Source organism: Myxocyprinus asiaticus, chromosome 43 (genome assembly GCF_019703515.2).
Source record: "Myxocyprinus asiaticus isolate MX2 ecotype Aquarium Trade chromosome 43, UBuf_Myxa_2, whole genome shotgun sequence".
Classification (NCBI taxonomy): Eukaryota; Metazoa; Chordata; class Actinopteri; order Cypriniformes; family Catostomidae; genus Myxocyprinus; species Myxocyprinus asiaticus.
This window is the reverse complement of record NC_059386.1, coordinates 13095780-13112774: the sequence shown is the minus strand read 5'-3', so window position 1 is coordinate 13112774 and position 16995 is coordinate 13095780. Positions and strand designations below refer to the sequence as shown.

The 16995-nt window shown below is 40.9% G+C and overlaps 1 protein-coding gene across 2 annotated transcripts in view; it reads right to left on the bottom strand.

Annotated features, from left to right (window-relative positions):
• Positions 1 to 16096: 16096 nt before the first annotated feature.
• The window catches only part of LOC127434014 (PHD finger protein 24-like), a 61680-nt gene continuing 60781 nt past the window's right edge, over positions 16097 to 16995 (bottom strand). For both annotated transcript variants that reach the window (XM_051686434.1, XM_051686435.1), the window contains one exon: positions 16097 to 16834. In XM_051686434.1, coding sequence (XP_051542394.1) covers positions 16738 to 16834 — 97 coding nt within the window. In that variant the 3' untranslated portion in view covers positions 16097 to 16737. The remainder of the gene's footprint in view (positions 16835 to 16995) is intronic.

The window sequence follows — 16995 nt, the reverse complement described above, 5'->3', positions numbered from 1 at the left end:
CTGTCTTTATGTTTGGGGTCCCATAGACCCAAATGATGTATTATGTATGTATCTTTGAGTGAATCAAAATACGTAAGATTGCTCTTACATTAACGTGTCAGAAATTCTAGGGGTGCATGTGAGTTATTTTGCTGTTAATGCTCTGCCTCAGTCACAGTGTGTCATCAGTTTCATTGTGTCTGTCGTGCAAAGTGCAATTACTCCGCTACTGGCTTTCCCTCTATGGAGTTAGAATTGTTTCTAATTGAGAAACAGATGGAAAGAGATTCACAAATAGAAAGTTGGTCCACAAATAAATTGAATGAGAAAGGAGTTTAGCAAAAATGAAATGAATTCACAAATAAAAAGAATTTGATATACAAATATACGTTAGGAGTTTCACAATAATAAAGTTAATTCACAAATAAATAAAATGAGATTTGCAAATAAAACAATTATTTACAAATATATTTTTTAACTCACAAACACAACTTATTTGTGGATCGCTTGCTGTGCATTTGTGGATGGCAGCTCACATTTGTGAATTCTGAAACATTTCTTGTGCGAGAGCTGCAGGCAATCCACAAATAGGTGGACTCCACCCTTCATAAACTCAAGCCAATCAGATAATGACCAGATTTCTTGGACAGCCACATTATTCGGACCAATCGTAGCACATTCTATCTTCAACCAATCATGTTTCGTTTTACTATCAGGGTGGGATCAGAATCACAGTGCTCTCATGAGCATGGAATCAAGCACATACAGATAAGCTTCAAGGCCGCAAACTTTTAAAGAAACAGACATCATCAGAGGAATACTGTGATTTAAGGTTTGTATCATTTTCTCTCAGTTATAAACATGTGTAGTGTCTTGTTAAATGTCGACAGCTGAAAATTGCCCATTTGTAGAGTGTCCTGATCATTAGCTTTATAGCTAAACTGGCTGACTGTATGAATCTGCTATTTTAAGTTTAACCAAGTTTCTTGACTGAAATTTGTCGTCAAAACCTATACTCTTAATGTTACATGGCAGATCCAAACTACTAGACACTACAAAAGATCAGTAGTACAGATAGTGTCTTTATAAAACATGAATCATATTAGATGATCTTAGAAGCACAAACCATAAATTATTACCCTATATTACACAGTGTACAAGATCTGCTATGGCATTAATTTGGTTTCACATTATGTTAATGTATTTAATAAAAGCAGTTGTAAGGTAATATTTATTAGAATTTTGCATTTTAGCACATTTGTGTGAATGTTTTAGGAGGTACTATTAGGGGGTCCCTTCATAAAATACAGCATTATGTTCTGACAGTGATAATCGACTCAAGCACTTGACTCACCTGCTCCAAAACTCAGTGGTTCCAGCTCCAATACAGGACACCTTTTAAAATGTGTAATATGAGATTGTTTATTTTTCTGTAATGTCAGATTTCTTTTAAGTTATAATGTCATGTCTTGAAATGAAAGTGCAATACAACATTTAAATAAATGGTACATTGTCTTTGGGTTGACTTACTTAAAAATTAATATTCTGTCATTTACTCACCCTCTTGTTTTTTTTAAAAAAACCTGTACTATTTAGTTTATTCTGTGGAATATGAGAATACACTGTAAAATGTAGATGCTACTAATGAGGCTGAAATGAAAGCGAGGCTGTCAGTCCCTGTCATTATTCTTGACATCTCCCACAGAAGAAAGTCAGTCCTTTGGGTTTGGAACAAAATTAATATGAGTATAAATGATGACTTATCTCATTTGACAAAATTTTTTTTGTCATTTAGTTGAAAAATCTTTTGAGGTTAGTAGGTTTTAAAGAGTGTTTTTTTTATTTTCTAAGCAAATCTGTTGGCTAAAAGGTATGATTTTTGGTTACAAATTACAGGTTGTCATGCATGTAACTACAAAAGACATTAAATTTGAGTACATTGTATTTACACACACCAACACTGGAACTGAACATTACAACTTGCATTTTGCTCGATTTTGTTGTACATGAACATCCTTATTGCCACGTCATGGTGTTGTCTCAGTTGTCTGGGACGGATACTCCTAGACAGGGTAAAAGCATTCTGTACAAATTATTAGAAAAAAATAACAGTTACACATTAAAAACAAATCCATTACTGTATAGAAAAGAACATGTTACACAAACAAGATTGGGTCATGGAGCTTTGAGATGTCTTACCACCAGTAGCACAAAAGTCCCACAACTGTTTCCATCTTTTTGTGATGTGGAGCAGAGAGCACCAGTTCTCCAGTATCCTCGCAACTCTTTTATTATTATTATTATTGTCCTCCTGTATCTCACAGCCCATATACTTCCTGAGTAAATAAGTGAAACACAGGGTTAACATAATTATTTATTGTCACGTGTAGTAGCTGAGACGAGACGGGAGGTGATGGATCTAATCGCAGGCTTTTAATAAAGATGATGATGGTGACACAAATACATGTGAGAATATGCACAGAACAATAAACCATAAACTACAAACTAACACATGGGTTATACGGACTAGAACTGACCAAGAGTGAACAAAATATGAGGGTATATACTGTATACAAACAGGTGTTGATTAGGGAATGGAGAACAGGTGAGGAAGATGGGGAACAGATGGCTGTGATGAGGGCAGTGCATCGTGGGAAATGTAGTTCATGGTAAACTGATGACAGAAGACAAAAACTATCAAAATAAGAGTCCTTGAGAACAGGACTCCTGGCACCCACAGATGGAAGAGGAGGGCAGGAAGCCGCAGATGATGAGGAAGGATCCAGGGGATGATTATGAGGTTTAGGAGGAATTGGCGGACAATCAGGTGGGCAGGGAGGAGTCTGAGGATGATCGGGAGGCCTGGGAGGTGGCCACAGGGCAGGGGTAGGATCGGGAGGTGGCCACAGGGACAGGGTCGGGAAGCAGCCACAGGGCAGGGACAGGGTCAGGCGACCTGGCCGCAGGAGGTGGAAACATGAAGGTCGGATCCAGAGGCGGAGCAACAGGAGTAGGGATTTGAGATCCCGATGGCGGAGCTGGAGATGGGTCCGGAGGTGGAGCAGAGCCGTCGGAGGAGGAGTCTCAGGGGGTGAGGGCGGAGCCAAGGGAGGCTCGACGAAGGCAGGCAGAGCTGAGGGATGCTCAACGAAGGCAGGCGGAGCCATGGAAGGTGTAGCTGTGAGAGGCTCGAGGGGCGGAACTGGGGGTCTTAGTGCCTGGAGAGCAGCCGAAGGCTCAAAGGACCATGGTGGAGCCAGAGGCTCGGGGGACCAAGGCAGTGCCGTAGGCTTGGAGGACTGAGGTGGAGCCAGTGGGACTGAGGACCAAGGCAGAGCTGTAGGGATGGAGGTCTCTGTGGAGCCGAAGGGTCATAGAGCCAAGGCGTAGCCAGAGGATCGGAGAGCCAAGGCGGAGCCAGGTGACTGACAGACCAAGGCGGAGCTGGGGGGACGAGGGACCCCGGTGACACCAATAGGCTGGAGGACCACGGTGGAGACGAGGGGACGTAGAGCTGAGGTGATGATGAGGGATCGGAGGGCCAAGGCGGAGTTGGAGGGTCGACAGATCCTCTTGTCTGGGAAGTCACTGGGGGCTGTGGTCAAGCCGGTGACTTGGGGGGAACCGGCTGATCAGAAGAAGGAGGAGGAGCTAATGTCCTGGGTGGAGGCAATGGAGGAGAAGGGGCCATCATGCTGGACAGAACCAGCGGAGGGCCGATTGCACCAGCTATACGTAAGTTACTTAGCCTAGTTGTGGCGTAAATGGGCACTAAGTCACAATTTATGCACCATTAAATATTTGAGCATTGCACCATTAAACTTAGATAGGACATAACCCTACGTATAAACTAAATATTTACGGAAGACACGGACCAGGAGTAACGGTTGGAATAAAAAAGAAGACTGATATTTTATGACATCAGTGAGCTCATACAAAGTATGACGTTGACATTTACACTCGTTTACATTTACGAGAGAGAGAAAAAAAATACTTTTAAGTGGCTCTTCAGCATGAAACCGTTAAAACGGTGCAGTTTTCAGGATGCGTCGTCCGGTGTCAAGTTTCAACACATTAAAAATATTTAGGATATTAAAATGAATAAATGTCTACTTTTCCAGCCTGTTGTATTAGTATTTATTTATCACCCCTTATTTAGTTTAGATACAGTTCCTATATATTGTTATTTATACAGGGCAAATATAGTATTTATCAAATCTACTTTTATTACATATCGTATTTTAATGGGGACATAATTTATTACAGCTGACATTTACGTGAGCAAACAAGGTTTGAACATCAACCATAACAAGAACAAATTGAAGTTAACAGCTTTTTAAAACTTCTGTGTACAAATTTGTAGGCTGTTTATTGGATCAATACAGGTAAACATCATATTATGCGACTACTAATTACTTTACGGAGAGCTTACGACCTACTAGTTAAGTCTTGCCTTAAGAACAGGTGGTGCAACCAAATTAAGCACTGACTTAGTTACAAACTAACTAGTAGTTACTAACCCCTTAGTGTGAACTTTACATCCCAACTTAAGTGAGACCTTACGCACAGCTGGTGCAACCCAACCCTGATCTTTTGTAGTGTCTAGTAGTGTGTCTGTTTGGATCTGCCATGTAACATTATGAAAGAAGGTTTTGACGACACATACATACATTTCCATTATGTAGCTAGGAGTTTCAGTCAAGAAGCTTGGTTAAAATTAAACTAGCAGACTCATACAGTCAGCCAGGTTAGCTATAAAGCTAATGATCAGGACTCTACAAATGGGCAATTTTCAGTAGTCGACATTTACCAAGACACTACACATGTTTATAACTGAGAGAAAATGATACGAACCTTAAGTCACAGTATTCCTCTGTTGGCATCCGTTTCTTTAAAAGTTTGCGGCCTTGAAGCTTATCTGTATGTAATTGATTCCATGCTCATGAGAGCTCTGTGACTCCAGTCCCACCCTGATAGTAAAACGAAGCGTGATTGGTTGAAGATAGAATGTGCTATGATTGGTCCAAGAAATGTGGTCATTATCTGATTGGCTTGAGTAGATGATGGGTAGAGTCTTTTGGATTGCCTGCAGCTCTCGCACAAGAAATGTTTCAGAATTCACAAATGTGAGCTGCCTTCCACACATGCACAGCAAGCGATCCACAAATTAATGCTGGACAGAGTTGTGTTTGTGAATTAAAAAATATATTTGTAAATAATTTTTTTTATGTGCAAATCTCATTTTATTTATTTGTGAATTCACTTTATTTTTGTGAAACTCCTAACATATATTTGTAAATCTCATTCTTTTTATTTGTGAATTAATTTCATTTTTGCGAAACTCCTTATATTTATTAGTGGATCTCATGCAATTTATTTGTGGACCAACTTTCTATTTGTGAATCTCTTTCTGTTTGTTTCTCAGTTAGAAGAACTCCATATCCCTCTGTCATAGCCAGTGTTGTAGACCAACAACAACCTCCCCCTCTCTCTCTCTCTCTCTCTCTCTTTCTCACCAACCTACTTAAACATTTACAGTGATAAAAATGCTGTTTTAAGTGCATTTAAAGGGAACATCTAAGTAGTGCAAAATCAAGAATGTGTTACATATTTTTGCTACACCAAAGATTTGAATATGTTGATTTGGGTTGAACAGTTGCTTTACGATCTGACAAGCTACATTTGCATTTCAGAATTTGCATTTGTGATCCCCTTCAAGTCTTCATCCTATTAGACAGCACACAGTTTTGCTCAAACACATGGATACACAGAAAAATTATAGAAAATTCAGGGTAAAATATTATGTAAAAAAAACAACAAAAAAACAAGAGTATGCAGACTGACATATATGTGTGATCAAACCAATAGGGCTTCAAAGCCTGGATATCTAGCATTTTGAAAAGAAATAAAAAATTGAGGTTTAAGTAGGGTTTCATTTTATGTTAATCTTCAATGCCTGACAATTCCCCTAGGCACAACAAATGTCCTTGTGTGTTTAAAGGCACTTGTTTGAAAAGCTCCATTTAATTTTAGTGGTGGTTTTTGCTATTGAAACCTTGTACTCACTGCCTCACTGATTTTCTGGATTTTCAATGGAACAATGGATTGTCTTTGGTATACAGCTTCGAGCTTGCAAACAAGAGCACTACAAGAGTTTCATGAGAAGCCTACATTATTATTTACATTATTTATTATGGTGGCCTAGCTTTACCTCTGTATACAGATTACTTTTCTTTGTTCTGGCCATAAAATCACAGGTTTTAACGAACTTACAAGACCCTTACTAATAATACAACTTTTGCTCTGGCTAATGGTCTGATGCAATTTTTGAGAAAGAGAATAATAGACAGGAGTGTGTGGCACTGAATTCATGATCAGCTTTTGAATGTGAAGAGTATTTTTATACATTATGCTGAAAATGCTGAAAGAAATGGATAAATAATTCATAAAATATGATCTTAAAAATAGAAACAAAATAGATGTCAGTTTAGACCCCCAGAGTTTAAACTAAGACTCCATCATGTCTCTTGCTCTGTCTGATGTGTATTTCTGATAGCATGTGAATGTCACTCTAAAAGTAGTATTAAAAATGAAACTAGATTTAAAATATTCATGCATGGTTAGATCTTTTGTGAGCACTCTCAAAGATAAGATGTTGTTGTTGGGTGAATCTCATGAAGAACATGTCCAAGGTCATATTTCGCACCAAAATATATTTTGAATAAAGAAACGAAGACTTTTTGTAGGATTTTTTGCATTGTGAGTTACATTTTTGTGTACACTTTATGGGTCTAAACTACTAAAGAGAAATAATTCAGTATCGGATAGCAATCATTTGTGCATGGCCTGTGTATGCCTGGAGTATAGCTGTACTTTGAAAGACTAGAGCGTTCGACTGTACACATACGCTAGTTTATGCTTAAAAATCAAAGTGTATTTTAGGCTTTAAGCAGATTTGACCCCCTATAATGTAATGTGTCAGGATGTTTTAAATTATGAGCTTGAATAGGCAAGGCAGGGGCCGTTCACATAGGACAGTGAGAAACAGATCAATATGTAAGTCCTTTTTTCCCCTATAAATCTCCACTTTCAAAATATAAAAGAATGTGAAAATGGAGATTTTAAGTAAAAAAGGACTTAAATATTGATCTGTTTCTCACCCACACCTATCATATCGCTTCTGAAGATATGGATTTAACCACTGGAGTTATATGGATTAATTTTATGCTGCCATTATTTGATTTTTGGAGCTTCGGAGTTCTGGTCAACATTCACTTGCATTGTATGGACCAACAGCGCTGAAATTTACTTTTAAAAATCTTTGATTGTTTTCAGCAGAAGAAAGAAAGTCATGCACATCTGGGATGACATGAGGGTGAGTAAATGATGAGAGAATTTTAATTTTTGGGTGGACTATCCCTTTAAGGGGTGCCTTTATGCCCAGTGCACCCTACAACTGTCATCAGAGCATCGTACAAACATTGAGGAGATACTGATGTCCTGACCTTTCAGAGCAATGAGGCTCGGCATTCTGCCAAACTGTCCTCCTTCTCAATGCCTGAGCAGCTGATGAGTGGTGTCATCTACCGTGCTGTGATACGTCTTCACCCCAATGGATCACCGCTCATGACATGTCCTCCCTCGGAGTCAGTGGAAGGTGCTGTCATGGGAGTGCCAGGTTCCAGATTGACACCATGAGTATGAGTTTGCAATATTTAATACGCGAAGACTGAAAATATACAGTCTGCGTCTGAATGACTGTAACCTCAAGCCGGGGGGACAGGGCAATGGTTTTACTTTATGACCACAGAAAGTTTATCTGTTCTCTAACAGAGAGCTAGGCTTAGTAAAGTGTAATGCACAAAAGCGTTACGCTTCGAGGAATAGTTCACCCCAAAAAAGAACATTCTGTCATCATTTACTCACCCTCACGTAATTCCAAACCTGTTAGAATTTCCGTTTTCAATGGAACACAAAAGAAGTTTAGAGTAATGTTGTTGCTGCACTTTTCTATACAATGAAAGTGAATATATTCCAAGTTTTCTGAAGCCATATGAAAACTTTGTGTGAGAAGAAACTGAAATTTATTAACTGATTTTATTCACTGATAATATTCTTATTTGCAGCAGCTTGCCAAACATCATTGGTCCTTGCGTGTCTCATAAATGATTGCACTGTGCCAAATTTGAATATGAGCATATTCAAATCTCATGAAGGACATTTGAAAGCTACGGCGGAGAGGAAGATTTTCAGTAAATAACAACTTCAATATCGGTCTGTTTCTCTCACAAAGCTATCGTTTGGAAGACTTGGAATATAGCAAACGAGTCATTTGGACTACATTTATGATACTTTTACTCGCTATTGGTCATTTTTTGCACTTGAACGGCCCTGGTCACCATTCACTTTCATTGTGAACTATTCCTTTAAGTATGGTAAGCTCAAAAGGCTTTTCAAAGGGCTATTCTTCACTATTCCAGTCCAGATGGCAATCTGATATTTCCAAGAGAATGTCAGATGCAGGAGAGTGTGTAGGCAGTGGCGTTCTGCATTCACAGATGTGTAAAAAGCTCCCTGCCGGGGGCCATTTCTGTCACACCTGCTACTGCAGATTCCTTTAGTGCTTTGGGCTGAACCTCTGTTAGTTTTATTATAGGGCCATCACCATCTCCAGATGTTTCCCTCGATGAATGGCTCTGTATATCTTGAGGGACAAGAAAGGTGTGAATATCACAGTTTCTAATGGTTTTTCACGATCTAAATAAAAAAATGAATATGTGTTTTGAATTCCCTTTAGTAAAGGGCGTACAGTTGGAGGTGAAGTTTTATGTCATGTTATATTTGTTAAGTAATATGAATGTGATTGAGTTTGTGTGTGTGTTTGGCTGATATGTGATTAGTTTAGCAATCTTAACATGTTAATTTAGCAGTCATTGAGCTGCTGGCCTGAACATTTTGTACACCAGCTAAAAATAACAGATAGCTCACAAAGGATAACCTTGCGCACTATCAACAACACTCAGATACAATAATATTATGTTCTTAACTAGAAAAACAATAGAATAGGTGTTATGGCTGGTTACTAGGGTGTTCAAACTGGTTGCTATAGTGTTCTGACTGATTGCTTGGTGAATGCTAGGGTGTTCGGCCTGGTTTCTAGGGTGTATCTAGGCAGTAACTATGGTGTTCTGGATGGTTTATAGGGCATTTCTAGGCAGTTGCAAAGGAGTTCTGGATGGTTGCTTAGCCATTTCTAGGCGGTTGTTTGGGTGTAATGGCTGGTTGCTAGGGTATTGCTAAGCCACTGCTAGGGTGTTCTATCTGCGTTTCTAGGTGGTTTGCTAGGGTGTTCTGGCTGGTTGCTTAGCCGTTTCTATGGCAGTTGCTAAGGTGTTCTGGCTGATTGCTAGGGCATATTCAGGTAGTTGATAAGGTGTTCTGGCTTGTTGCTAGGGTGTTTCTAGGCAGTTGATCGGGTGTTCTGGCATGTTGCTGGGGCGTTTCTAGGCAGTTGCTAGAGTGTTGTGGATGATTGCTTGACCATTTTTAGGCGGCTGCAGTTGCGGTTACTAGGCGAATGCTAAGGTACTATGGAGTTTTGACCTATTGCTAAGGTGTTCTAGCTGGTTGCTAGGTCATTGTTAGGCAGCTGCTAGGGTGTTCTCGCTGGTTGTTAGGGTGTTGCTAGGCGGCAGCAAGGTTGTTCTGGTTGGTTGCTAGGGTATTTTCTGGAGAGCAGCCGAAGGCTCGAAGGACCATGGTGGAGCCAGAGGCTCGGAGGACCAAGGCAGTGCTGTAGGCTTGGAGGACTGAGGTGGAGCCAGTGGGACTGAGGACCAAGGCAGAGCTGTAGGGATGGAGGTCTCTGTGGAGCCGAAAGATCGTAGAGCCAAGGCGTAGCCAGAGGATTGGAGAGCCAAGGCGGAGCCAGGTGACTGACAGACCAAGGCGGAGCTGGGGGGACAAGGGACCCCAGTGACACCAATAGGCTGGAGGACCACGGTGGAGATGAGGGGACGTAGAGCTGAGGTGATGATGAGGGATCGGAGGGCCAAGGTGGAGTCCAGGGCTCGGAGGGCCAAGGCGGAGTTGGAGGGTCGACAGATCCCCTTGTCTGGGAAGTCACTGGGGGCTGTGGTCGAGCTGGTGACTTGGGGGGAACCGGCTGATCATAAGAAGAAGGAGGAGCTAATGTCCTGGGTGGAGGCAACGGAGGAGAAGGGGCCATCGTGCTGGACAGAACCAGCAGAGGAGGAAGGGTACACAGGGTGGGCACATGGGTGGGAATCAACTCCAGGTCTATTAGCTTAGCGAGAACTGGCTCTGGGATGGACGAGGTTTCAGGTATCGGCTCTGGGATGATCGAAGCTACAGGCATGGGCACTGGCTTGTAAACTGTAGCAGGCATGGGTGCTGGCTCGTTGGCCGTGGAAGGCTTGGAGGAAGGATCCATGGAATGCTTGGGAGGAAGGGGCCGTGGTAGGCTTGGGAGGAAGGGGCCGTGGTAGGCTTGGGAGGAAGGGGCCGTGGAAAGCTTGGGAGGAAGGGGCGTTTACTCTGGGAGGTGATTCAATGTCCTCATCTGCCTTACCCAGAGTGAAAGGGGAGTCACAAAGTTTCAGAGCCACCTCCACGTAGTCGCACAACGTCCAGTGAGGATCCGCCAGAGGCATCCGTGCCCTTAGTGCACTATGAAGACCAACCACCAGAGAGTGGTCATTATAGTGCACCAAGTTAGCCAGTTCTAGAAACTCACGGACGTGATCCTCAACTGGACTGTCCCCTTGCTTAAGGAGAAGGATTCTTACAGCCGCTAGATCCATATTGGGTCAGTTCTTTTGTAACGTGTTGTAGCTGAGATGAGACGGGAGGCGATGGATCTAATTGCAGGCTTTTAATAAAGATGATGATGGTGACACAAATACACATGAGAATATGCACAGAACAATAAACCATAAACTACAAACTAACACATGGGTTACATGGACTAGAACTGACCAAGACTGACTGTCGTCCGGTGTCAAGTTTTAACACATTAAAAATATATAGGATATTAAAATGAATAAATGTCTACTTTTCCAGCCTGTTGTATTAGTATTTATTTATCACCCCTTATTTAGTTTAGATACAGTTCCTATATATTGTTATTTATACAGGGCAAATATAGTATTTATCAAATCTACTTTTATTGCATATCGTATTTTAATGGGGACATAATTTATTACAGCTGACATTTACGTGAGCAAACAAGGTTTGAACATCAACCATAACAAGAACAAATTGAAGTTAACAGCTTTTTAAAACTTCTGTGTACAAATTTGTAGGCTGTTTATTGGATCAATACAGGTAAACATCATATTATGCGACTACTAATTACTTTACGGAGAGCTTACGACCTACTAGTTAAGTCTTGCCTTAAGAACAGGTGGTGCAACCAAATTAAGCACTGACTTAGTTACAAACTAATTAGTAGTTACTAAGCCCTTAGTGTGAACTTTACATCCCAACTTAAGTGAGACCTTACGCACAGCTGGTGCAACCCAACCCTGATCTTTTGTAGTGTCTAGTAGTGTGTCTGTTTGGATCTGCCATGTAACATTATGAAAGAAGGTTTTGACGACACATACAGTACATACATTTCCATTATGTAGCTAGGAGTTTCAGTCAAGAAGCTTGGTTAAAATTAAACTAGCAGACTCATACAGTCAGCCAGGTTAGCTATAAAGCTAATGATCAGGACTCTACAAATGGGCAATTTTCAGTAGTCGACATTTACCAAGACACTACACATGTTTATAACTGAGAGAAAATGATACGGACCTTAAGTTACAGTATTCCTCTGTTGGCATCCGTTTCTTTAAAAGTTTGCGGTCTTGAAGCTTATCTGTATGTAATTGATTCCATGCTCATGAGAGCTCTGTGACTCCAGTCCCACCCTGATAGTAAAACGAAGCGTGATTGGTTGAAGATAGAATGTGCTATGATTGGTCCAAGAAATGTGGTCATTATCTGATTGGCTTGAGTAGGTGATGGGTAGAGTCTTTTGGATTGCCTGCAGCTCTCGCACAAGAAATGTTTCAGAATTCACAAATGAGAGCTGCCTTCCACAAATGCACAGCAAGCGATCCACAAATTAATGCTGGACAGAGTTGTGTTTGTGAGTTAAAAAATATATTTGTAAATAATTTTTTTTATGTGCAAATCTCATTTTATTTATTTGTGAATTCACTTTATTTTTGTGAAACTCCTAACATTATTTTAAATGCAAGGTTGTTCTGGTTGGTTGCTAGGGTATTTCTAGGCGGGTGTTAGGTTGTTCTGGCTGGTTGCTAGGGTGTTCTGGCTGGTTTCTAGGGTGTTTCTAGGCAGTTGCTAGGGTGTTCAGACTGGTTGCTATGGTGTTCTGGCTGATTGTTAGGTGGATGCTAGGGTGTTCTGCCTGGTTTCTAGGATGTTTCTAGGCAGTAACTATGGTGTTCTGGATTGTTTATAGGGCATTTCTAGGGGGTTGTTAGGGTGTTCTGGCTGGTTGCTGAGGCATTTCTTGGTGGTTGCAAGGGTGTTCTGGATGGTTGCTAAGCCATTTCTAGGTGGTTGCTAGGGTGTTATGGCTGATTGCTAGGGTGTATTAAGGCCGTTACTAGGGTGTTCTGTCTGCTGCTAGGATATTGCTAGGCCACTGCTAGGGTGTTCTATCTGCATTTCTAGGTGGTTTGCTAGGGTATTCTTGCTGGTTGCTAATTCATTTCTGGGCAGTTGCAAGGGTATTCTGCATGGTTGCTTAGCCATTTCTAAGGTGGTTGCTAAGGTGTTCTGGCTGATTGCTAAGGCATATTTAGGTAGTAGCTAAGGTGTTCTGGCTGGTTGCTAGGATGTTTCTAGGCGGCTGATTGGGTGTTCTGGCTGGTTTCTTGGGTGTTCTAGCTGATTGCTAAGTGGTTACTAGGGTATTCTGGATGGTTGCAAAAGTGTTTCCAGGCAGTTGCTTGACCATTTCTAGGCCATTGCTAAGGTTATCTGGCTTGTTGCTTGGTCATTTCTAGGCAGTTGAAAGGGTGTTTTGACAGATTGCTTAGGTGTTCTAGCTGGTTGCTAGGGCATTGCTAGGCGGCTGCTAGGGTGTTCTCGCTGGTTGTTAGGGTGTTGCTAGGTGGCTGCAAGGTTGTTCTGATTGGTTGCTAGCGTATTTCTTGCTGTTTGCTAGGGCATTTCTTGGCCGCTGCTTGGGTGTTCTGGCTGGTTGCTAGAGCGTTTCTAGGCAGTTGCTATGGTGTTCAGACTGGTTGCTTTGGTGTTCTGGCTGATTGCTAGGTGGATGCTAGGGTGTTCTGCCTGGTTTCTAGGACATTTCTTGGTGGTAACTATGGTGTTCTGGATGGTTTATAGGGCATTTCTATGTGGTTGCAAGGGTTTTCTGGATGGTTGCCTAGCCGTTTCTAGGCAGTTGCTAGGGTGTTATGGCTGATTGCTAGGGTGTATTAAGGCCTTTACTAGGGTGTTCTGTCTGGCTGCTAGGTATTCTGGATGGTTGTTAGGGTGTTGCTAGGCGGATGCAAGTGTGTTCTGGCTGGTTACTTGGGTATTTCTAGGCAGTAGCTAGGCTGTTCTGGCTTGTTGCTTGGGGTGTTCTGGCTGATTGTTAGGTAGTTGCCAGTGTGTTCTTGCTGGTTGCTAAGTTGTTCTGGCTGGTTGCTTGGCCATTTCAAGGTGGTTGTTAGGGTGTTTTGGCTGGTTGCTAGGGCATTTCCAGGTGGTTGCAAGGGTGTTCTGGATGGTTGCTTGGCCATTTCAAGGTGATTGTTAGTGTGTTCTGGCTGGTTGCTAAGTATTTCTTGGCAGTTGCTAGGGTGTTCTGGATGGTTACTAGGGCATTGCTAGCCAGCTGCTAGGGTGTTATAGGTGGTTGGTGACAGAAAGACACAAAATATTTTTTAAATTTATGCATTTCAGGTTCATTACAATATTCCATCGAATTGAATTTGATTAATACAATTAAATGTAAAAAAAAAAATATATATATATATATTAAAAGATTTATTAATTTCATTTTGTTTAGATACAACCCTAAATGGTAACAACAACACTAAGCTGAGATTATGTTCTCCATAATAATCAAGAGCCCACACAACTGAAGTATCATTTTTGGAGTTAATGTCATGCATTTATTTCCAGTACTACCAGCAAAACTTGGAGTATTGCACAATCCCTTGAAATTACTGCCTTGAGTGATCCAACGTGAATTTTCCATAAGCAAATATACAGTGGATATGACCATATAAACAGGCTGATATGATGTTTTGTACCCCTCACACAGTTTGATATAATAAGTATAAACTGAGGTGCCATCTAAAAGGGTTAGTTTACCCAAAAATGAAAATTCTCTGATAATTTACTCATCCTCCTGCCATCTGAGATGTGTATGACTTTTTCTTCTGCAAAACACTTTTGAAGATTTGTGGAACCATTGCGCTTACATCACCGGAGCACTCGGGTAAATTTGGCCATTCGTCAGCGCCTGACTGGAAGCAATCTTTTATAGTTAAAAAAAAGTGCTTAAACATCATTCTTTTTCGCACACAAAATGATCGATTCACTTTAGAAGACATTAATGTCAGTGCTGGAAATAGGATGGATTACTCTTATGCTGACTGTCTGTGCTTTTTGGACCTACGAATATCTAATCACCATCCTCTCACATTCTAAGGGCCTGCTGAGCCTGGATCTTTTTCGACAAATCTGCAAAAGTGTTTTGCAGAAAAAAGAAAGTCATACACATCTCAAATGGCATGAGGGTGAGTAAATTATCAGAGAATTTTCGTTTTTGGATGAACTATCCCTTTAAAGGAGAGTGCATGGTTTAGGCCTAAAAATAAAATGGTTTCAGATATTAAAATGTGTTTTTGTCTGATCCAGATCAAAAAAAAAAAAAAAAAAGAAAAAAAACAAATCCACAAGATTCTATTGTAAAAAATAAAGAAGAGTCCGTTTTGTTTAGGCAATAAGTTCTGGACCTGATCATGAAGCATTTGAGGATAAAGTATTTGCTCTCTCTTGCCTTTAAATCAGCATTTGACAGCAAGTCTTTTGTAAGATTTTACATTTGCATCAGCTATTGGGTTAACACTGGGTAATGCCATCTCTACAGGTGGTTACATATTTTACAAATCCAGTAAAATACAATAAGTATGAAACTAGTGAGTTAAAGAAACATCAACAAAAAAAGAAAGAAAAAGAGTGTTAAGTCATTTGTAAGGTATGGGAATAAATACACATACTATGTATATACACCAATCAGCCACAACATTAAAACCACCTGCCTAATATTGTGTAGGTCCTCCTCATGCTGCCAAAACAGCGCCAACCCACATCTCAGAACAGCATTCTGAGATTATATTCTTCTCACCACAATTGCACAGAGCGGTTATCTGAGTTACCATAGATTTTGTCAGTTCAAACCAGTCTGGCCATTCTCTGTTGACCTCTCTCATCAACAAGGCATGTCTGTCCACAGAACTACCGCTCACTGGATGTTTTTTGGTTTTTGGCACCATTGGAGTAAATTCTAGAGACTGTTGTGCGTGAAAATCCCAGAAGATCAGCAGTTACAGAAATACTCAAACCAGCCCATCTGGCACCATCAATCATGCCACGGTCCAAATCACTGAGATCACATTTTTTCCCCATTCTGATGGTTGATGTGAACATTAACTGAAGCTCCTGACCCGTATCTGCATGATTTTATGCACTGCACTGCTGCCACACGATTGGCTGATTAGATAATCACATGGATGATTGTTGGTGTTAGACGGGCTGGTTTGTGTATTTCTGTAACTGCTGATCTCCTGGGATTTTCACACACAACAGTCTCTAGAATTTCTTCTGAATGGTGCCAAAAACAAAAAAACATCCAGTGAGCGGCAGTTCTGTGAATGGAAACGCCTTATTGATGAGAGAGGTCAGAGAATGGCCAGACTAGTTTGAACTGACAAAGTCTACTGTAACTCAGATAACTGCTCTGTACAATTGTGGTGAGAAGAATATCATCTCAGAATGCTATTCTGAGATGTGGGTTGGCGCTGTTTTGGTGGCACGAGGGGGACCTACAAAATGTTAGACAGGTGGTTTTAATATTGTAGCTGATCGGTGTATGCATATATATATACAGAATATAAACTGTGTATATATTAACTATCTATATATCATCTCTCTCTTTAATTCCTATGTGGAACATTTGATGCCCACTTTATTGATATTCAGATTTTGCGGTGATTGTGAAATTAGATAAGCAATGATTAGACCACTGCTCTCACATCGATACTGCAATTCATTTGGCTAGAGCTACAATTTGAAAATGGTGCAACACGTTAACATCAAAAACACTATATGCAAATGTTGTGGTGCCGTAATTTCTCTGCTAATGGGTAACAGATCTTTCTCCCTCTCATTTAGCCACAGACCCTCTTTAGAACAGTTACTTGGTCACAAAAAAACAAAAGCATAGAGCTCATAAAACCTTAATTTTAAAGTGGTGACAGAGTGCTATTGTTCAAGAGCGTGATTTTGTCAGTGTGTCGCTAGATTGTGTCTTTGGTGGAAGAATCTGTTGATGGCTTGTACAGTCTTTGAGTGTGGTGGCGTATTCTTTAGCTTTTGACTCTCGTAGTGTCAGGGTTTAGTCCTCAGCACCTCTTTCTCATTAATCCAGACCTAGGAAATTATTTCCAGCCCCTCTAGAATTCTCAGGCTATGGGGCCATGGTTAGAGTGGCAAACGGATGTGCATGGCTGAGCTGTTGGGCCTTGCGGCCAAGATGTATATGGCGCTCTCCCTCAGAAAGTTGTTCCAAGTAACTGGTCTGGAAAACACAAAAAGGGGCATAAAAGAGTCAGCTAAAGATATGCGGTTGCTAAGGTGTTCTCAGTTTATTATGCGGTTTGGGTGTTCTGGGTGGTTGCTAGGTGGTTTCTCACTGGCTAAATTCAAAAGAGCCCACCCCCAAGTCTCTGTGGTATTCTG